This window comes from Sphaerodactylus townsendi, linkage group LG13 (assembly GCF_021028975.2).
Source record: "Sphaerodactylus townsendi isolate TG3544 linkage group LG13, MPM_Stown_v2.3, whole genome shotgun sequence".
Lineage (NCBI taxonomy): Eukaryota > Metazoa > Chordata > Lepidosauria > Squamata > Sphaerodactylidae > Sphaerodactylus > Sphaerodactylus townsendi.
Window position 1 is genome coordinate 55199384 of NC_059437.1, and position 21545 is coordinate 55220928.

General features: G+C 76.5%; 1 protein-coding gene across 7 annotated transcripts in view; it reads left to right on the forward strand.

Annotated features, from left to right (window-relative positions):
* Positions 1-21545, forward strand: part of CUX2 (cut like homeobox 2) — a 208576-nt gene that overhangs the window by 108407 nt on the left and 78624 nt on the right. For 5 of the 7 annotated variants that reach the window (XM_048514218.1, XM_048514220.1, XM_048514217.1 and 2 more), the window contains 2 exons: positions 17773-17883; positions 20495-20542. In XM_048514218.1, the coding sequence (XP_048370175.1) occupies positions 17773-17883; positions 20495-20542 (159 nt within the window). Of the gene's footprint in view, positions 1-17744; positions 17884-20494; positions 20543-21545 lie in introns of all 7 variants that reach the window. The other 2 variants (XM_048514219.1, XM_048514222.1) reach the window with 2 other exon arrangements.

Here is a 21545-nt window from a genome sequence, read left to right on the forward strand (position 1 = left end):
CCCCACCCCCCCCCCCCCCCACCCCCCCCCCCCCCCACCCCCCCCCCCCCCCACCCCCCCCCCCCCCCACCCCCCCCCCCCCCCACCCCCCCCCCCCCCCACCCCCCCCCCCCCCCACCCCCCCCCCCCCCCACCCCCCCCCCCCCCCACCCCCCCCCCCCCCCACCCCCCCCCCCCCCCACCCCCCCCCCCCCCCACCCCCCCCCCCCCCCACCCCCCCCCCCCCCCACCCCCCCCCCCCCCCACCCCCCCCCCCCCCCACCCCCCCCCCCCCCCACCCCCCCCCCCCCCCACCCCCCCCCCCCCCCACCCCCCCCCCCCCCCACCCCCCCCCCCCCCCACCCCCCCCCCCCCCCACCCCCCCCCCCCCCCACCCCCCCCCCCCCCCACCCCCCCCCCCCCCCACCCCCCCCCCCCCCCACCCCCCCCCCCCCCCACCCCCCCCCCCCCCCACCCCCCCCCCCCCCCACCCCCCCCCCCCCCCACCCCCCCCCCCCCCCACCCCCCCCCCCCCCCACCCCCCCCCCCCCCCACCCCCCCCCCCCCCCACCCCCCCCCCCCCCCACCCCCCCCCCCCCCCACCCCCCCCCCCCCCCACCCCCCCCCCCCCCCACCCCCCCCCCCCCCCACCCCCCCCCCCCCCCACCCCCCCCCCCCCCCACCCCCCCCCCCCCCCACCCCCCCCCCCCCCCACCCCCCCCCCCCCCCACCCCCCCCCCCCCCCACCCCCCCCCCCCCCCACCCCCCCCCCCCCCCACCCCCCCCCCCCCCCACCCCCCCCCCCCCCCACCCCCCCCCCCCCCCACCCCCCCCCCCCCCCACCCCCCCCCCCCCCCACCCCCCCCCCCCCCCACCCCCCCCCCCCCCCACCCCCCCCCCCCCCCACCCCCCCCCCCCCCCACCCCCCCCCCCCCCCACCCCCCCCCCCCCCCACCCCCCCCCCCCCCCACCCCCCCCCCCCCCCACCCCCCCCCCCCCCCACCCCCCCCCCCCCCCACCCCCCCCCCCCCCCACCCCCCCCCCCCCCCACCCCCCCCCCCCCCCACCCCCCCCCCCCCCCACCCCCCCCCCCCCCCACCCCCCCCCCCCCCCACCCCCCCCCCCCCCCACCCCCCCCCCCCCCCACCCCCCCCCCCCCCCACCCCCCCCCCCCCCCACCCCCCCCCCCCCCCACCCCCCCCCCCCCCCACCCCCCCCCCCCCCCACCCCCCCCCCCCCCCACCCCCCCCCCCCCCCACCCCCCCCCCCCCCCACCCCCCCCCCCCCCCACCCCCCCCCCCCCCCACCCCCCCCCCCCCCCACCCCCCCCCCCCCCCACCCCCCCCCCCCCCCACCCCCCCCCCCCCCCACCCCCCCCCCCCCCCACCCCCCCCCCCCCCCACCCCCCCCCCCCCCCACCCCCCCCCCCCCCCACCCCCCCCCCCCCCCACCCCCCCCCCCCCCCACCCCCCCCCCCCCCCACCCCCCCCCCCCCCCACCCCCCCCCCCCCCCACCCCCCCCCCCCCCCACCCCCCCCCCCCCCCACCCCCCCCCCCCCCCACCCCCCCCCCCCCCCACCCCCCCCCCCCCCCACCCCCCCCCCCCCCCACCCCCCCCCCCCCCCACCCCCCCCCCCCCCCACCCCCCCCCCCCCCCACCCCCCCCCCCCCCCACCCCCCCCCCCCCCCACCCCCCCCCCCCCCCACCCCCCCCCCCCCCCACCCCCCCCCCCCCCCACCCCCCCCCCCCCCCACCCCCCCCCCCCCCCACCCCCCCCCCCCCCCACCCCCCCCCCCCCCCACCCCCCCCCCCCCCCACCCCCCCCCCCCCCCACCCCCCCCCCCCCCCACCCCCCCCCCCCCCCACCCCCCCCCCCCCCCACCCCCCCCCCCCCCCACCCCCCCCCCCCCCCACCCCCCCCCCCCCCCACCCCCCCCCCCCCCCACCCCCCCCCCCCCCCACCCCCCCCCCCCCCCACCCCCCCCCCCCCCCACCCCCCCCCCCCCCCACCCCCCCCCCCCCCCACCCCCCCCCCCCCCCACCCCCCCCCCCCCCCACCCCCCCCCCCCCCCACCCCCCCCCCCCCCCACCCCCCCCCCCCCCCACCCCCCCCCCCCCCCACCCCCCCCCCCCCCCACCCCCCCCCCCCCCCACCCCCCCCCCCCCCCACCCCCCCCCCCCCCCACCCCCCCCCCCCCCCACCCCCCCCCCCCCCCACCCCCCCCCCCCCCCACCCCCCCCCCCCCCCACCCCCCCCCCCCCCCACCCCCCCCCCCCCCCACCCCCCCCCCCCCCCACCCCCCCCCCCCCCCACCCCCCCCCCCCCCCACCCCCCCCCCCCCCCACCCCCCCCCCCCCCCACCCCCCCCCCCCCCCACCCCCCCCCCCCCCCACCCCCCCCCCCCCCCACCCCCCCCCCCCCCCACCCCCCCCCCCCCCCACCCCCCCCCCCCCCCACCCCCCCCCCCCCCCACCCCCCCCCCCCCCCACCCCCCCCCCCCCCCACCCCCCCCCCCCCCCACCCCCCCCCCCCCCCACCCCCCCCCCCCCCCACCCCCCCCCCCCCCCACCCCCCCCCCCCCCCACCCCCCCCCCCCCCCACCCCCCCCCCCCCCCACCCCCCCCCCCCCCCACCCCCCCCCCCCCCCACCCCCCCCCCCCCCCACCCCCCCCCCCCCCCACCCCCCCCCCCCCCCACCCCCCCCCCCCCCCACCCCCCCCCCCCCCCACCCCCCCCCCCCCCCACCCCCCCCCCCCCCCACCCCCCCCCCCCCCCACCCCCCCCCCCCCCCACCCCCCCCCCCCCCCACCCCCCCCCCCCCCCACCCCCCCCCCCCCCCACCCCCCCCCCCCCCCACCCCCCCCCCCCCCCACCCCCCCCCCCCCCCACCCCCCCCCCCCCCCACCCCCCCCCCCCCCCACCCCCCCCCCCCCCCACCCCCCCCCCCCCCCACCCCCCCCCCCCCCCACCCCCCCCCCCCCCCACCCCCCCCCCCCCCCACCCCCCCCCCCCCCCACCCCCCCCCCCCCCCACCCCCCCCCCCCCCCACCCCCCCCCCCCCCCACCCCCCCCCCCCCCCACCCCCCCCCCCCCCCACCCCCCCCCCCCCCCACCCCCCCCCCCCCCCACCCCCCCCCCCCCCCACCCCCCCCCCCCCCCACCCCCCCCCCCCCCCACCCCCCCCCCCCCCCACCCCCCCCCCCCCCCACCCCCCCCCCCCCCCACCCCCCCCCCCCCCCACCCCCCCCCCCCCCCACCCCCCCCCCCCCCCACCCCCCCCCCCCCCCACCCCCCCCCCCCCCCACCCCCCCCCCCCCCCACCCCCCCCCCCCCCCACCCCCCCCCCCCCCCACCCCCCCCCCCCCCCACCCCCCCCCCCCCCCACCCCCCCCCCCCCCCACCCCCCCCCCCCCCCACCCCCCCCCCCCCCCACCCCCCCCCCCCCCCACCCCCCCCCCCCCCCACCCCCCCCCCCCCCCACCCCCCCCCCCCCCCACCCCCCCCCCCCCCCACCCCCCCCCCCCCCCACCCCCCCCCCCCCCCACCCCCCCCCCCCCCCACCCCCCCCCCCCCCCACCCCCCCCCCCCCCCACCCCCCCCCCCCCCCACCCCCCCCCCCCCCCACCCCCCCCCCCCCCCACCCCCCCCCCCCCCCACCCCCCCCCCCCCCCACCCCCCCCCCCCCCCACCCCCCCCCCCCCCCACCCCCCCCCCCCCCCACCCCCCCCCCCCCCCACCCCCCCCCCCCCCCACCCCCCCCCCCCCCCACCCCCCCCCCCCCCCACCCCCCCCCCCCCCCACCCCCCCCCCCCCCCACCCCCCCCCCCCCCCACCCCCCCCCCCCCCCACCCCCCCCCCCCCCCACCCCCCCCCCCCCCCACCCCCCCCCCCCCCCACCCCCCCCCCCCCCCACCCCCCCCCCCCCCCACCCCCCCCCCCCCCCACCCCCCCCCCCCCCCACCCCCCCCCCCCCCCACCCCCCCCCCCCCCCACCCCCCCCCCCCCCCACCCCCCCCCCCCCCCACCCCCCCCCCCCCCCACCCCCCCCCCCCCCCACCCCCCCCCCCCCCCACCCCCCCCCCCCCCCACCCCCCCCCCCCCCCACCCCCCCCCCCCCCCACCCCCCCCCCCCCCCACCCCCCCCCCCCCCCACCCCCCCCCCCCCCCACCCCCCCCCCCCCCCACCCCCCCCCCCCCCCACCCCCCCCCCCCCCCACCCCCCCCCCCCCCCACCCCCCCCCCCCCCCACCCCCCCCCCCCCCCACCCCCCCCCCCCCCCACCCCCCCCCCCCCCCACCCCCCCCCCCCCCCACCCCCCCCCCCCCCCACCCCCCCCCCCCCCCACCCCCCCCCCCCCCCACCCCCCCCCCCCCCCACCCCCCCCCCCCCCCACCCCCCCCCCCCCCCACCCCCCCCCCCCCCCACCCCCCCCCCCCCCCACCCCCCCCCCCCCCCACCCCCCCCCCCCCCCACCCCCCCCCCCCCCCACCCCCCCCCCCCCCCACCCCCCCCCCCCCCCACCCCCCCCCCCCCCCACCCCCCCCCCCCCCCACCCCCCCCCCCCCCCACCCCCCCCCCCCCCCACCCCCCCCCCCCCCCACCCCCCCCCCCCCCCACCCCCCCCCCCCCCCACCCCCCCCCCCCCCCACCCCCCCCCCCCCCCACCCCCCCCCCCCCCCACCCCCCCCCCCCCCCACCCCCCCCCCCCCCCACCCCCCCCCCCCCCCACCCCCCCCCCCCCCCACCCCCCCCCCCCCCCACCCCCCCCCCCCCCCACCCCCCCCCCCCCCCACCCCCCCCCCCCCCCACCCCCCCCCCCCCCCACCCCCCCCCCCCCCCACCCCCCCCCCCCCCCACCCCCCCCCCCCCCCACCCCCCCCCCCCCCCACCCCCCCCCCCCCCCACCCCCCCCCCCCCCCACCCCCCCCCCCCCCCACCCCCCCCCCCCCCCACCCCCCCCCCCCCCCACCCCCCCCCCCCCCCACCCCCCCCCCCCCCCACCCCCCCCCCCCCCCACCCCCCCCCCCCCCCACCCCCCCCCCCCCCCACCCCCCCCCCCCCCCACCCCCCCCCCCCCCCACCCCCCCCCCCCCCCACCCCCCCCCCCCCCCACCCCCCCCCCCCCCCACCCCCCCCCCCCCCCACCCCCCCCCCCCCCCACCCCCCCCCCCCCCCACCCCCCCCCCCCCCCACCCCCCCCCCCCCCCACCCCCCCCCCCCCCCACCCCCCCCCCCCCCCACCCCCCCCCCCCCCCACCCCCCCCCCCCCCCACCCCCCCCCCCCCCCACCCCCCCCCCCCCCCACCCCCCCCCCCCCCCACCCCCCCCCCCCCCCACCCCCCCCCCCCCCCACCCCCCCCCCCCCCCACCCCCCCCCCCCCCCACCCCCCCCCCCCCCCACCCCCCCCCCCCCCCACCCCCCCCCCCCCCCACCCCCCCCCCCCCCCACCCCCCCCCCCCCCCACCCCCCCCCCCCCCCACCCCCCCCCCCCCCCACCCCCCCCCCCCCCCACCCCCCCCCCCCCCCACCCCCCCCCCCCCCCACCCCCCCCCCCCCCCACCCCCCCCCCCCCCCACCCCCCCCCCCCCCCACCCCCCCCCCCCCCCACCCCCCCCCCCCCCCACCCCCCCCCCCCCCCACCCCCCCCCCCCCCCACCCCCCCCCCCCCCCACCCCCCCCCCCCCCCACCCCCCCCCCCCCCCACCCCCCCCCCCCCCCACCCCCCCCCCCCCCCACCCCCCCCCCCCCCCACCCCCCCCCCCCCCCACCCCCCCCCCCCCCCACCCCCCCCCCCCCCCACCCCCCCCCCCCCCCACCCCCCCCCCCCCCCACCCCCCCCCCCCCCCACCCCCCCCCCCCCCCACCCCCCCCCCCCCCCACCCCCCCCCCCCCCCACCCCCCCCCCCCCCCACCCCCCCCCCCCCCCACCCCCCCCCCCCCCCACCCCCCCCCCCCCCCACCCCCCCCCCCCCCCACCCCCCCCCCCCCCCACCCCCCCCCCCCCCCACCCCCCCCCCCCCCCACCCCCCCCCCCCCCCACCCCCCCCCCCCCCCACCCCCCCCCCCCCCCACCCCCCCCCCCCCCCACCCCCCCCCCCCCCCACCCCCCCCCCCCCCCACCCCCCCCCCCCCCCACCCCCCCCCCCCCCCACCCCCCCCCCCCCCCACCCCCCCCCCCCCCCACCCCCCCCCCCCCCCACCCCCCCCCCCCCCCACCCCCCCCCCCCCCCACCCCCCCCCCCCCCCACCCCCCCCCCCCCCCACCCCCCCCCCCCCCCACCCCCCCCCCCCCCCACCCCCCCCCCCCCCCACCCCCCCCCCCCCCCACCCCCCCCCCCCCCCACCCCCCCCCCCCCCCACCCCCCCCCCCCCCCACCCCCCCCCCCCCCCACCCCCCCCCCCCCCCACCCCCCCCCCCCCCCACCCCCCCCCCCCCCCACCCCCCCCCCCCCCCACCCCCCCCCCCCCCCACCCCCCCCCCCCCCCACCCCCCCCCCCCCCCACCCCCCCCCCCCCCCACCCCCCCCCCCCCCCACCCCCCCCCCCCCCCACCCCCCCCCCCCCCCACCCCCCCCCCCCCCCACCCCCCCCCCCCCCCACCCCCCCCCCCCCCCACCCCCCCCCCCCCCCACCCCCCCCCCCCCCCACCCCCCCCCCCCCCCACCCCCCCCCCCCCCCACCCCCCCCCCCCCCCACCCCCCCCCCCCCCCACCCCCCCCCCCCCCCACCCCCCCCCCCCCCCACCCCCCCCCCCCCCCACCCCCCCCCCCCCCCACCCCCCCCCCCCCCCACCCCCCCCCCCCCCCACCCCCCCCCCCCCCCACCCCCCCCCCCCCCCACCCCCCCCCCCCCCCACCCCCCCCCCCCCCCACCCCCCCCCCCCCCCACCCCCCCCCCCCCCCACCCCCCCCCCCCCCCACCCCCCCCCCCCCCCACCCCCCCCCCCCCCCACCCCCCCCCCCCCCCACCCCCCCCCCCCCCCACCCCCCCCCCCCCCCACCCCCCCCCCCCCCCACCCCCCCCCCCCCCCACCCCCCCCCCCCCCCACCCCCCCCCCCCCCCACCCCCCCCCCCCCCCACCCCCCCCCCCCCCCACCCCCCCCCCCCCCCACCCCCCCCCCCCCCCACCCCCCCCCCCCCCCACCCCCCCCCCCCCCCACCCCCCCCCCCCCCCACCCCCCCCCCCCCCCACCCCCCCCCCCCCCCACCCCCCCCCCCCCCCACCCCCCCCCCCCCCCACCCCCCCCCCCCCCCACCCCCCCCCCCCCCCACCCCCCCCCCCCCCCACCCCCCCCCCCCCCCACCCCCCCCCCCCCCCACCCCCCCCCCCCCCCACCCCCCCCCCCCCCCACCCCCCCCCCCCCCCACCCCCCCCCCCCCCCACCCCCCCCCCCCCCCACCCCCCCCCCCCCCCACCCCCCCCCCCCCCCACCCCCCCCCCCCCCCACCCCCCCCCCCCCCCACCCCCCCCCCCCCCCACCCCCCCCCCCCCCCACCCCCCCCCCCCCCCACCCCCCCCCCCCCCCACCCCCCCCCCCCCCCACCCCCCCCCCCCCCCACCCCCCCCCCCCCCCACCCCCCCCCCCCCCCACCCCCCCCCCCCCCCACCCCCCCCCCCCCCCACCCCCCCCCCCCCCCACCCCCCCCCCCCCCCACCCCCCCCCCCCCCCACCCCCCCCCCCCCCCACCCCCCCCCCCCCCCACCCCCCCCCCCCCCCACCCCCCCCCCCCCCCACCCCCCCCCCCCCCCACCCCCCCCCCCCCCCACCCCCCCCCCCCCCCACCCCCCCCCCCCCCCACCCCCCCCCCCCCCCACCCCCCCCCCCCCCCACCCCCCCCCCCCCCCACCCCCCCCCCCCCCCACCCCCCCCCCCCCCCACCCCCCCCCCCCCCCACCCCCCCCCCCCCCCACCCCCCCCCCCCCCCACCCCCCCCCCCCCCCACCCCCCCCCCCCCCCACCCCCCCCCCCCCCCACCCCCCCCCCCCCCCACCCCCCCCCCCCCCCACCCCCCCCCCCCCCCACCCCCCCCCCCCCCCACCCCCCCCCCCCCCCACCCCCCCCCCCCCCCACCCCCCCCCCCCCCCACCCCCCCCCCCCCCCACCCCCCCCCCCCCCCACCCCCCCCCCCCCCCACCCCCCCCCCCCCCCACCCCCCCCCCCCCCCACCCCCCCCCCCCCCCACCCCCCCCCCCCCCCACCCCCCCCCCCCCCCACCCCCCCCCCCCCCCACCCCCCCCCCCCCCCACCCCCCCCCCCCCCCACCCCCCCCCCCCCCCACCCCCCCCCCCCCCCACCCCCCCCCCCCCCCACCCCCCCCCCCCCCCACCCCCCCCCCCCCCCACCCCCCCCCCCCCCCACCCCCCCCCCCCCCCACCCCCCCCCCCCCCCACCCCCCCCCCCCCCCACCCCCCCCCCCCCCCACCCCCCCCCCCCCCCACCCCCCCCCCCCCCCACCCCCCCCCCCCCCCACCCCCCCCCCCCCCCACCCCCCCCCCCCCCCACCCCCCCCCCCCCCCACCCCCCCCCCCCCCCACCCCCCCCCCCCCCCACCCCCCCCCCCCCCCACCCCCCCCCCCCCCCACCCCCCCCCCCCCCCACCCCCCCCCCCCCCCACCCCCCCCCCCCCCCACCCCCCCCCCCCCCCACCCCCCCCCCCCCCCACCCCCCCCCCCCCCCACCCCCCCCCCCCCCCACCCCCCCCCCCCCCCACCCCCCCCCCCCCCCACCCCCCCCCCCCCCCACCCCCCCCCCCCCCCACCCCCCCCCCCCCCCACCCCCCCCCCCCCCCACCCCCCCCCCCCCCCACCCCCCCCCCCCCCCACCCCCCCCCCCCCCCACCCCCCCCCCCCCCCACCCCCCCCCCCCCCCACCCCCCCCCCCCCCCACCCCCCCCCCCCCCCACCCCCCCCCCCCCCCACCCCCCCCCCCCCCCACCCCCCCCCCCCCCCACCCCCCCCCCCCCCCACCCCCCCCCCCCCCCACCCCCCCCCCCCCCCACCCCCCCCCCCCCCCACCCCCCCCCCCCCCCACCCCCCCCCCCCCCCACCCCCCCCCCCCCCCACCCCCCCCCCCCCCCACCCCCCCCCCCCCCCACCCCCCCCCCCCCCCACCCCCCCCCCCCCCCACCCCCCCCCCCCCCCACCCCCCCCCCCCCCCACCCCCCCCCCCCCCCACCCCCCCCCCCCCCCACCCCCCCCCCCCCCCACCCCCCCCCCCCCCCACCCCCCCCCCCCCCCACCCCCCCCCCCCCCCACCCCCCCCCCCCCCCACCCCCCCCCCCCCCCACCCCCCCCCCCCCCCACCCCCCCCCCCCCCCACCCCCCCCCCCCCCCACCCCCCCCCCCCCCCACCCCCCCCCCCCCCCACCCCCCCCCCCCCCCACCCCCCCCCCCCCCCACCCCCCCCCCCCCCCACCCCCCCCCCCCCCCACCCCCCCCCCCCCCCACCCCCCCCCCCCCCCACCCCCCCCCCCCCCCACCCCCCCCCCCCCCCACCCCCCCCCCCCCCCACCCCCCCCCCCCCCCACCCCCCCCCCCCCCCACCCCCCCCCCCCCCCACCCCCCCCCCCCCCCACCCCCCCCCCCCCCCACCCCCCCCCCCCCCCACCCCCCCCCCCCCCCACCCCCCCCCCCCCCCACCCCCCCCCCCCCCCACCCCCCCCCCCCCCCACCCCCCCCCCCCCCCACCCCCCCCCCCCCCCACCCCCCCCCCCCCCCACCCCCCCCCCCCCCCACCCCCCCCCCCCCCCACCCCCCCCCCCCCCCACCCCCCCCCCCCCCCACCCCCCCCCCCCCCCACCCCCCCCCCCCCCCACCCCCCCCCCCCCCCACCCCCCCCCCCCCCCACCCCCCCCCCCCCCCACCCCCCCCCCCCCCCACCCCCCCCCCCCCCCACCCCCCCCCCCCCCCACCCCCCCCCCCCCCCACCCCCCCCCCCCCCCACCCCCCCCCCCCCCCACCCCCCCCCCCCCCCACCCCCCCCCCCCCCCACCCCCCCCCCCCCCCACCCCCCCCCCCCCCCACCCCCCCCCCCCCCCACCCCCCCCCCCCCCCACCCCCCCCCCCCCCCACCCCCCCCCCCCCCCACCCCCCCCCCCCCCCACCCCCCCCCCCCCCCACCCCCCCCCCCCCCCACCCCCCCCCCCCCCCACCCCCCCCCCCCCCCACCCCCCCCCCCCCCCACCCCCCCCCCCCCCCACCCCCCCCCCCCCCCACCCCCCCCCCCCCCCACCCCCCCCCCCCCCCACCCCCCCCCCCCCCCACCCCCCCCCCCCCCCACCCCCCCCCCCCCCCACCCCCCCCCCCCCCCACCCCCCCCCCCCCCCACCCCCCCCCCCCCCCACCCCCCCCCCCCCCCACCCCCCCCCCCCCCCACCCCCCCCCCCCCCCACCCCCCCCCCCCCCCACCCCCCCCCCCCCCCACCCCCCCCCCCCCCCACCCCCCCCCCCCCCCACCCCCCCCCCCCCCCACCCCCCCCCCCCCCCACCCCCCCCCCCCCCCACCCCCCCCCCCCCCCACCCCCCCCCCCCCCCACCCCCCCCCCCCCCCACCCCCCCCCCCCCCCACCCCCCCCCCCCCCCACCCCCCCCCCCCCCCACCCCCCCCCCCCCCCACCCCCCCCCCCCCCCACCCCCCCCCCCCCCCACCCCCCCCCCCCCCCACCCCCCCCCCCCCCCACCCCCCCCCCCCCCCACCCCCCCCCCCCCCCACCCCCCCCCCCCCCCACCCCCCCCCCCCCCCACCCCCCCCCCCCCCCACCCCCCCCCCCCCCCACCCCCCCCCCCCCCCACCCCCCCCCCCCCCCACCCCCCCCCCCCCCCACCCCCCCCCCCCCCCACCCCCCCCCCCCCCCACCCCCCCCCCCCCCCACCCCCCCCCCCCCCCACCCCCCCCCCCCCCCACCCCCCCCCCCCCCCACCCCCCCCCCCCCCCACCCCCCCCCCCCCCCACCCCCCCCCCCCCCCACCCCCCCCCCCCCCCACCCCCCCCCCCCCCCACCCCCCCCCCCCCCCACCCCCCCCCCCCCCCACCCCCCCCCCCCCCCACCCCCCCCCCCCCCCACCCCCCCCCCCCCCCACCCCCCCCCCCCCCCACCCCCCCCCCCCCCCACCCCCCCCCCCCCCCACCCCCCCCCCCCCCCACCCCCCCCCCCCCCCACCCCCCCCCCCCCCCACCCCCCCCCCCCCCCACCCCCCCCCCCCCCCACCCCCCCCCCCCCCCACCCCCCCCCCCCCCCACCCCCCCCCCCCCCCACCCCCCCCCCCCCCCACCCCCCCCCCCCCCCACCCCCCCCCCCCCCCACCCCCCCCCCCCCCCACCCCCCCCCCCCCCCACCCCCCCCCCCCCCCACCCCCCCCCCCCCCCACCCCCCCCCCCCCCCACCCCCCCCCCCCCCCACCCCCCCCCCCCCCCACCCCCCCCCCCCCCCACCCCCCCCCCCCCCCACCCCCCCCCCCCCCCACCCCCCCCCCCCCCCACCCCCCCCCCCCCCCACCCCCCCCCCCCCCCACCCCCCCCCCCCCCCACCCCCCCCCCCCCCCACCCCCCCCCCCCCCCACCCCCCCCCCCCCCCACCCCCCCCCCCCCCCACCCCCCCCCCCCCCCACCCCCCCCCCCCCCCACCCCCCCCCCCCCCCACCCCCCCCCCCCCCCACCCCCCCCCCCCCCCACCCCCCCCCCCCCCCACCCCCCCCCCCCCCCACCCCCCCCCCCCCCCACCCCCCCCCCCCCCCACCCCCCCCCCCCCCCACCCCCCCCCCCCCCCACCCCCCCCCCCCCCCACCCCCCCCCCCCCCCACCCCCCCCCCCCCCCACCCCCCCCCCCCCCCACCCCCCCCCCCCCCCACCCCCCCCCCCCCCCACCCCCCCCCCCCCCCACCCCCCCCCCCCCCCACCCCCCCCCCCCCCCACCCCCCCCCCCCCCCACCCCCCCCCCCCCCCACCCCCCCCCCCCCCCACCCCCCCCCCCCCCCACCCCCCCCCCCCCCCACCCCCCCCCCCCCCCACCCCCCCCCCCCCCCACCCCCCCCCCCCCCCACCCCCCCCCCCCCCCACCCCCCCCCCCCCCCACCCCCCCCCCCCCCCACCCCCCCCCCCCCCCACCCCCCCCCCCCCCCACCCCCCCCCCCCCCCACCCCCCCCCCCCCCCACCCCCCCCCCCCCCCACCCCCCCCCCCCCCCACCCCCCCCCCCCCCCACCCCCCCCCCCCCCCACCCCCCCCCCCCCCCACCCCCCCCCCCCCCCACCCCCCCCCCCCCCCACCCCCCCCCCCCCCCACCCCCCCCCCCCCCCACCCCCCCCCCCCCCCACCCCCCCCCCCCCCCACCCCCCCCCCCCCCCACCCCCCCCCCCCCCCACCCCCCCCCCCCCCCACCCCCCCCCCCCCCCACCCCCCCCCCCCCCCACCCCCCCCCCCCCCCACCCCCCCCCCCCCCCACCCCCCCCCCCCCCCACCCCCCCCCCCCCCCACCCCCCCCCCCCCCCACCCCCCCCCCCCCCCACCCCCCCCCCCCCCCACCCCCCCCCCCCCCCACCCCCCCCCCCCCCCACCCCCCCCCCCCCCCACCCCCCCCCCCCCCCACCCCCCCCCCCCCCCACCCCCCCCCCCCCCCACCCCCCCCCCCCCCCACCCCCCCCCCCCCCCACCCCCCCCCCCCCCCACCCCCCCCCCCCCCCACCCCCCCCCCCCCCCACCCCCCCCCCCCCCCACCCCCCCCCCCCCCCACCCCCCCCCCCCCCCACCCCCCCCCCCCCCCACCCCCCCCCCCCCCCACCCCCCCCCCCCCCCACCCCCCCCCCCCCCCACCCCCCCCCCCCCCCACCCCCCCCCCCCCCCACCCCCCCCCCCCCCCACCCCCCCCCCCCCCCACCCCCCCCCCCCCCCACCCCCCCCCCCCCCCACCCCCCCCCCCCCCCACCCCCCCCCCCCCCCACCCCCCCCCCCCCCCACCCCCCCCCCCCCCCACCCACCCCCCCCCCCACCCCCCCCCCCCAAATCAATAAGGAAGCTGCAATCGATAAGGAAGAATTCTGCTGAAATGTGCACGGGGCAAGAGTTGCCAGCTCTGGCTTGGGACCTTCCTGGAGATTTTTTTTGGGGGGTGGGGGGTGGGGGGTGGGCAGTGTGGGAAGGGAACTTCAGCATAGAACATTGATGGCGAACCTTTTCGAGACCGAGTGCCCAAACTGCAACCCAAAACCCACTTATTTATCGCAAAGTGCCAACACGGCAATTTAACCTGAATACTGAGGTTTTAGTTTAGAAAAAACAGTTGGCTCCGAGGCACACATTACTTGGGAGTAAGCTTGGTGGTAGTCGGTAGCTTTGCTTTGAAGCAACCATGCAACGCTTCGAATGGGTGAATCATGACCCTAGGAGGGTTTAGAAGCAAACCCCATTGCCAGCAACCAAGCTTACTCCCAGGTAAAGAATCGCACTTTAGTTCTTCCCATGAAAATCAGTGGGGTTTAACAGCACTTAACAGGGTTACCTACACATCGTGCCCAGCGGCCCAGGCCAGCTTAGATGTGTGTGTGTGTGTGTGGGATTTTCCGCCCCCCCACATGACGAACTCTGTGCACGTGTGCCCACAGAGAGGACTCTGAGTGCCACCTCTGGCACCCATGCCATAGGTTCGCCACCACTGGCATAGAACAATATTGTAGAGCTTCAGAGCTGCCCTTTCCCCCAGGAGAGGAAATCTCTACCTCTTCCGTCTGGAAATCAGCGATAATTCTGGGAGATTTCCAGACCCCACCTGGATGTAGGGCAGCCAGTGCCAAATGCGCTTCTCTCTTTTTGAACACCGATCCTAGGAGGTGGGCTAGCTTCCTTTTTATAGATACAGTCTGTCTTCTTTGATTCTTTTTTTTTTAATGAAACCTGCCTTCTTCTTCTTCTTCTTCTTCTTCTTCTTTTAAAGATAGAATTCCACATCTTCTTAATGGCTTTCATGCATGCAGGTTTATGTCCTCCAAAACCAGCATGGTATGAATCCATAATTCTTTAATGAAATGTTTCCCTGCTCTTGAAGCGACCTACACTTGATTTACAGCACGGTACACAAAAGGTCAGTTTACTTAATCCTGGCGCTTTCAATCCCCCCCCCCCCATCCCCCAAATTCCACGGAAATTAAAAAGCCATACAGGTCTTTAAAAGCTTATTTATGAATGCTTAAAAGCATAAGTAAGTTATAGCTCCGATGTCTCCCTTTTCGGCTGATATCCATCAGTGGGGGGCAGCTTGGGCTGGGAGTGAAAAGAAAAGCCATCGCGCTGCACAATATGTTGTTCCTGTAGTATTTTGACACTATTGCTGTGTTTTCCTCGCAGCTCCCGAAGAAAGGGGGGGAGGGAGGATATTAAGAGTATCGATCAGCCAAGTGCTGCTTTTAATTTGAACCCTTGTCTATATTTGTTTACATGGAAACCTCTCTAATCTGGATTCTTTTCCTGGCTGTAGAACAGACTCCCCCCTGTGCTCAAAACGTGTCGGGCGGCAGGAGGTGGCAGAGGCCCCACGACAGGAAACTGGGCTGTGGGTTGGGAAGGAGAGCAGTGAAGAACAGCACTCTACCCCTAGGAGGGCAGGGGGCGGCAGATACCTCTTCCTTCTGGCCGGCATGTACAGTCAGTCTGTGATTGTGGCGCTCCCTGCGGGGTGGGGATGAAGACGGGTCCGGCACCGTCTGCCTGCAGCTGGATGTGTGAAGTCCTTGCTCCTCTGTATAGAACGAGGGTGAGGGGGGTTCTGGGGACACCTGCTTTTTAAAGACCAGGTGTGTGCACGCCATCGTCCAGGTGGTACCTGGGGATCCCCCAGAATTACAACTCCTCTCCAGAAGAAGAAGAAGAAAAAGAGTTTGGATTTATATCCCCCCTTTCTCTCCTGCTGGAAACTCCAAGGGGCTTCCAATCTCCTTGCCCTTCCCCCCTCACAACAAACACCCTGTGAGGTGGGTGGGGCTGAAAGAGCTCCGAGAAGCTGTGACTAGCCCAAGGTCACCCAGCTGGCATGTGTGGGAGTGCACAGGCTAATCTGAATTCCCCAGATAAGCCTCCACAGCTCAGGCGGCAGAGCGGGGAATCAAACCCGGTTCCTCCAGATTAGATACACGAGCTCTTCACCTCCTATGCCACAGACTACTCTAGATCAGCTCCCCAGAGAAAATGGGTACTTTGAAGAAGAAGAAGAGTTCGATTTATATCCCCCCCCCTTTCTCTCCTGTAAGGAAACTCAAAGGGGCTTACAAACTCCTTTCCCTTCCTCCCACCCCCAGCAAACACCCTTTGAGGTGGGTGGGGCTGAGAGAGCTCCGAAGAACTGCGACTAGCCCAAGGTCACCCAGCTGGCGGGTGTTGGAGTGCACAAGCTAATCTAATTCACCAGGGGCTGATGGGATTTGTAGTCCATGAACATCTGTAGAGCTGCAGGTTGCGGATTCTGCCCTCTTCAGGCTCCATCCTCAAATCTCAACCTGGACCTGCCATCCCTCCCCTCCCCGTGCGGGTGGCCAAGGGGAACCTGGCAGCCCAGAGTGACATCAGCTGTTGGCTAATCTAACATAGATCAGGACGGCTACTTCTTCCTGTCTCATTTGATCCTCAGTGCAACAACCCTGTGAGGTAGCTGAAGATGAGAGTTGGACTGGCCCAAGGTCACCCAATGGGCTTTGTGGTAGAGTCGATATCTCCCTGTGGCACAGAAGGAGAAGAAGAGAAGAGTTTGGATTCATATCCCCCCTTTCTCTCCTGCAGGAGACTCAAAGGGGCTGACAATCTCCTTGCCCTTCCCCCCTTACAACAAACACCCTGTGAGGTAGGTGGGGCTGAGAGAGCTCCGAGAAGCTGTGACTAGCCCAAGGTCACCCAGCTGGCGTGTGTGGGAGTGCACAGGCTAATCTGAATTCCCCAGAGAAGCCTCCACAGCTCAGGCGGCAGAGCTGGGAATCAAACCCGGTTCCTCCAGATTAGATACACGAACTCTTAACCTCCTACGCTACAGACAGGTAAACTGCGGCACCGAGTCCAAGCTATGCTCGCAACCTGAGTTAGATCCTGACGGAAGTCGGTTTCAGGTAGCCAGGTCAACGTTGACTCGGCTTTCCATCCTTCTGAGGTTGGTGAATGACTACTACAGCTGGGGGTAAAGTACAAACGATTGAGGAAATCAGTGGCAAACCAGTCCATAAGCAAAGTTTGCTTAGTAAATGTAGAGTTGTGACATTCTAGCAGCATCAGCGCTACCTGGGAAGTTTGCTGGTATTTCTGAGCCTTGATGTACGTTCAAAGTGGGAGGTGGCGTACAGAAATGGCTGGACTATATTGATTTGCCTGTCGTGCAGTTTCAGGGAGGATATGGGCAGTGGTGGGATCCAAAAATTTTAGTAACAGGTTCCCATGGTGGTGGGATTCAAACTGTGGCATAGCGCCAATGGGGCTGGGCGGAGCACGACGGGGGCGTGGTCAGGCATTCCGGGGGCAGGGCATTCCTGGGCAGGGCTGTGGCAAGGACGCAGCCGCTGCGCCAATCCTTGTGTGGGAAACGAATGCACGCAGGCGCAGGCTGCCATGCACGCCGGTGCACCTCCTGCTAGACTGCTTCAAGTTCTGCGCGCTACTGCTGAGAGGAGGGGCGTAACTAAGGCAAAAATCACGTGGCAAAATCGCCAATTAGTAGCCCCCTCTCGGCACACACAAAAAATTAGTAACTTACTCTCGGGAACCTGTGAGAATCTGCTGGATCCCACCTTTGGATACGGGTCCTTTTGCAATGGGACTTGATTCATAAATGAATGCAATTGTTATTTGTTAGCACAAGAGCAAAAATTTGCCTCTAGTTTCAGGGCGCAAAAAAAGCCTGGGCCTGGGCCCCTGAACCCTGGGAGACTGTGGGAACTACCTGAGAAAGGCGGGGGGGGGGGGGGTTCAGAGAATTGGTGGTGCTGTGTGAGTTGCGCCAATTCCCTTCCCATAATATGTGTAAACGTATCTCTATTGTTGCCTCTGTTTGCATGGGCTTTGAAAGTGTTATGCTAGGGGTCCCCTTCTTTTTTGAGGCTTTGGACTTTTGGAATTCTGAAACAGTATGGTGGGTGCAGCCTCAAAATGGCTGCCATGGAAGGTGGAGCCAGCCACAAAATGGCTGCCTTTGGTCACATAGCAAAGATTCAATCTAATCAATAGCCAATCAGAAGCCTTGCTGGGCCCAAGTCCCAACTGGCCCTACCTAGTCCTAGAAACATTTGTCTGGCGCAAGGAAAGCTGTTTGGGGATGCCTGCACTTTACAAAATCTTGCAAAATGCCATTTTTACCTGCGGCAGAAGCAGGAAGTGGGTATGCAGCAGCCCAACTTCGGCTGTCTGAAACAAATGTTACTGCCTCTGGCCTCCAGTACTCCACTACAGTTTTGGACAAGTTGATGGGTGGATGGACGGGGTGCAGATGTTCAGTTCTCTGAGGCCTGGCAACTACTGAGTTGTGGGTTTTCCGGGTTGTATGGCCATGTTCCATTAGCATTTTCTCCTGACGTCTGCATCTGCAGGCAAAACGTCAGGAGAAAATGCTACTGGAATACGGCCATACAACCCGGAAAACCCACAACACACTAGTGATTCCGGCCGTGAAAGCCTTTGACAATACATCTTTGATCTCCTTATCAGTGCTGGGAAAAAAAGCTTCATTAGGAAAATTTTTATGTACGATGCGTAAGATGCCGAGCAGCCCGATCCATCTTTTCCTCTCTCTTTCCCTTTTTAGCATGTTCTGTTTTTTTGTTTTGTTCCAGAAGGAGCTTAATTCCGTGGCTTCTGAACTGGCAGCGCGGCAGGAAGAAAGCGAACATTCTCATAAACATTTAATTGAGCTCAGCCGGGAATTTAAGAAAAATGTACCTGAGGTACAGTATATTTCTTATTATAGAATTAACTCGGTGGGTAGGCGTATTTCCTTCCCCCTCCTGTTCAGATGTGTGTGTGTTTTTTTTAAACAAACTGAAGACATCAGTGACTAACAAGAGAAGAAGAAGGTAATTAGCCACAAAGACAAATTATAGCCTCAAATGTTCAATTATTGCTTATTATTTCTACCTCCAGCGGTGCTATTTTTGCAAAAAGGGCCCTGGGTCCCAATCCTGTAAGGCACTGAGCTGTGTGTGTGTTTGTGTGTGTGTGTGGGTGTTCCATGCAGCCTTCAGGAACGGACAAAATCCATAGACGCTGAATACTTCAGAGAATCGGCACCACGGCGCTTTCTGTTCGAGGAAGAGGGTCTTGGAGATTTCCCCCCCCCCCCTCAAGTGGTTTATTAAAAGCAAATGTTTGAAGGTTGCTTGCTGAAATCCTGGCACCCGCCTCTCTGAGACAGATGGGAAAGCATGTTGTTGTTGTTATCGTCGTGGCTGTTCTTTTTTTCCCCCAAATAATTTTTATTTTTATCAGTTTGACAGTTGAGGGCTCCTGTCCCGCCCCGCCCCCCCACTTTTGCCAGACTCTTAATTATGTTTTTGTGCATCCCAATTAAGAGGAGAGACCTCCTATTATGAAGGGAGTGAACCGCTTTTGCAAAAGCCGCCCTTCGCATCTCTTTCATAATAAGCGAGAACATCCTCCGCATGTCCGACCCTTAGAAGAGGGGTCAGCAACTGGTGTCCCCAAGGCTCAATCTGCCCCAGAAGTGCTTTGCAGCTGGTTCCCGACGGATCCTCTGCTCTTTTGAACGTTACATACAGGCAAAGGGCTCTTCGGCTCTTCTGCCCCAGCACGAGCCCCTCCCCCCTCCCCAATGCCCCGTGTCTGCTCACTCTTGCCTGTTTTTGTCTGGTCATGGTGGGGGCGTGAGTGGCATAATTGAGGGGGTTTTTTGCTGTTCATTTGGGAAGGAAGGGCCGAAATAGAACCAGGAGCAGAGGTGGGATCCAGCAGGTTCTCACAGGTTCCCGAGAGTAGGTTACTAATTATTTGTGTGTGCCGAGAGGGGGTTACTAATTGGTGAATTTGCCACGTGATTTTTGCCTTAGTTACGCCCCTCCTCTCAGCAGTAGCGCGCAAAACTTGAAGCAGTCTAGCAGGAGGTGCACTGGTGTGCGTGGCAGCCTGCGCCTGCGTGCATTTGTTTCCCGCCCAAGGACCGGCGCAGCTGCTGCGTCCTTGCCACAGCCCTGCCCCCGTTGTGCCCCACCTAGCCCCATTGGCACTAAGCCACAGTTTGAATCCCACCACCATGGGAACCTGTTACTAAAATTGTTGGATCCCACCACTGACCAGGGGACATACATTGAAAATGCTGGGGGGAAGAATTAGGACTAATAAAAAGAAACACTTCTTCACGCAACGTGTGATTGGTGTTTGGAATCTGCTGCCACAGGAGGTGGTGATGGCCACTAACCTGGATAGCTTTAAAAGGGGCTTGGACAGATTTATGGAGGAGAAGTCGATCTCTGGCTCCCAATCTGGTTCCTCTTTGATCTGAGATTGCAAATGCCTTAGCAGACCAGGTGCTCCGGAGCAGCAGCAGCAGCAGAAGGCCATTGCTTTCACATCCTGCATGTGAGCTCCCGAAGGCACCTGGTGGGCCACTGCGAGTAGCAGAGTGCTGGACTAGATGGACTCTGGTCTGATCCAGCAGGCTAGTTAAAAAAATAGTCCTCTCAACAGCATCTCAGATTGGTAGGTGGATCCTTCATCAGTGGTCCTGCAATCCTTGCTCTAAACCAGGGGTGTCTAAACCTAGGTAGGCATTAGGGCTCCTGCGAAGCATTCTACTACAGAGAAGGTCCAAGAAATGGCAGATTAATATACAAATTTACAGTCATCTTTTCATGGAAAAGACTATAGCGCAGTGGTGGGATACAAAAATTTTAGGAACTGGTTCCCATGGTGGTGGGATTCAAACTGTGGCGTAGCAACCAATGGGGCTGGACGGGGCACGACGGGGGCTTGGCCGGGCATTCCGGGGGCGGGGCATTCCTGGGCGGGGCTGTGGCAAGGATGCAGCCGCTGCACCGGTCCTTGGGCGGGAAACGAATGCACGCAGGCGCAGGCTGCCACGCATACCGGCGCACCTCCTGCGAGACTGCTTCAAGTTCTGCGCACTACTGCCGAGAGGAGGGGCGTAACTAAGGCAAAAATCACGTGGCAAAATCGCCAATTAGTCACCCCCTCTTGGCACACACAAATAATTAGTAACCTGCTCTCGGGAACCTGTGAGAACCTGCTGGATCCCACCTCTGGTATAGCCCATTTTCAAATCAGATCTTGGAAGTTAAGTTGTGTTGCTCCTTGGAAGACTCTGCAGAGGGAGGCTACGGCAAACCACTCCTGCTTCTCACTTGCCTCCTTCCCCTGCTGGGGTTGCCATAAGTCGACTGCAGCTTGATAGCATTTTACATGCAGCGAAGTCCTCAGACCTGGTCCCTCCAGTGAGGCATTTTCCTAAATAATTCTGTTCTAACGCATCCCTATTTCTGTATAAAAGTGCCCTCAACAGTTCCCCCCATTTTTCTCTTTCAGGAAGTCCGAGAGATGGTGGCACCTGTTTTAAAAAGCTTCCAGGCAGAGGTAAGAAACCACTTGTGCCCGGGCTACTCTTTGGCCATTGTAGTGGCAACTATAAACGGCTCTGGGAAAGCCTCGTGAGATGTGGGGAGCCAAAGATTGGCAAAATGCACAGGGCCAAAGGACAGAGTTTGTTCCAGATTTTAGCATCATATCTGACTTTTGAGTTGGTCTGTGCCACAAGCATCACTCTGTAAATGTTCCAGAAGCTCTCTGCTGAACCAGATCAAAGGCCCTTCTAGTTCAGCATCCTCTTTCTAACAGCAACCAACTTGGTCTGCCTCAGAAGTCCACAAGGTGAGTGTAGTGGAGAAAATGGCCTTTCCTTAAGGTGTCCCTCTAGCACATAGGTGTTACACTCGCAGCCCTCCAAATGTTATGGACTACAGTTCCCATCATCCTCTGCCAGCATCATGCTGGCAGGGGATGATGGGAACTGTAGTCCATAACATCTGGAGGGCCGCGAGTTTGACACCTGTGCTCTAGCACCTCGAGGAGAGCCAGCATGGTGTAGTGGTTAAGAGCAGGTTCACTCTGCTCTGGAGAACTGGGTTTGATTCCCTGCTCTGCCACTTGAGCTGTGGAAGTTTATCTGGGGAACCAGATTAGCTTGTGCACTCCAACACATGCCAGCTGGGTGACCTCGGACTAGTCACAGTTCTTTGGAGCTCTCTCAGCCCAACCCACCTCATAGGGCAGTGGTGGCGAATCTTTGGCACTCCAGATGTTATGGACTACAATTCCCATGCTGGCAGGGGCTGATGGGAATTGTAGTCCATAACATCTTGAGTGCCAAAGGTTTGCCACCACTGTCATAGGGTGTTTGTTGTGGGGGGGGGGGGGGGGGGGAAGGGAAAGGAAGTTGTAAACCCCTTTGAGTCTCCTTACAGGAGAGAAAGGGGAGATATAAATCCAAACTCTTCTTCTTCCTTTGTTTATTGCGTTTGTACATGGAGGTTGCATTGAGCTATCAGAGCTTACAGCTAGTGACAGGCCTGGTCTTCTC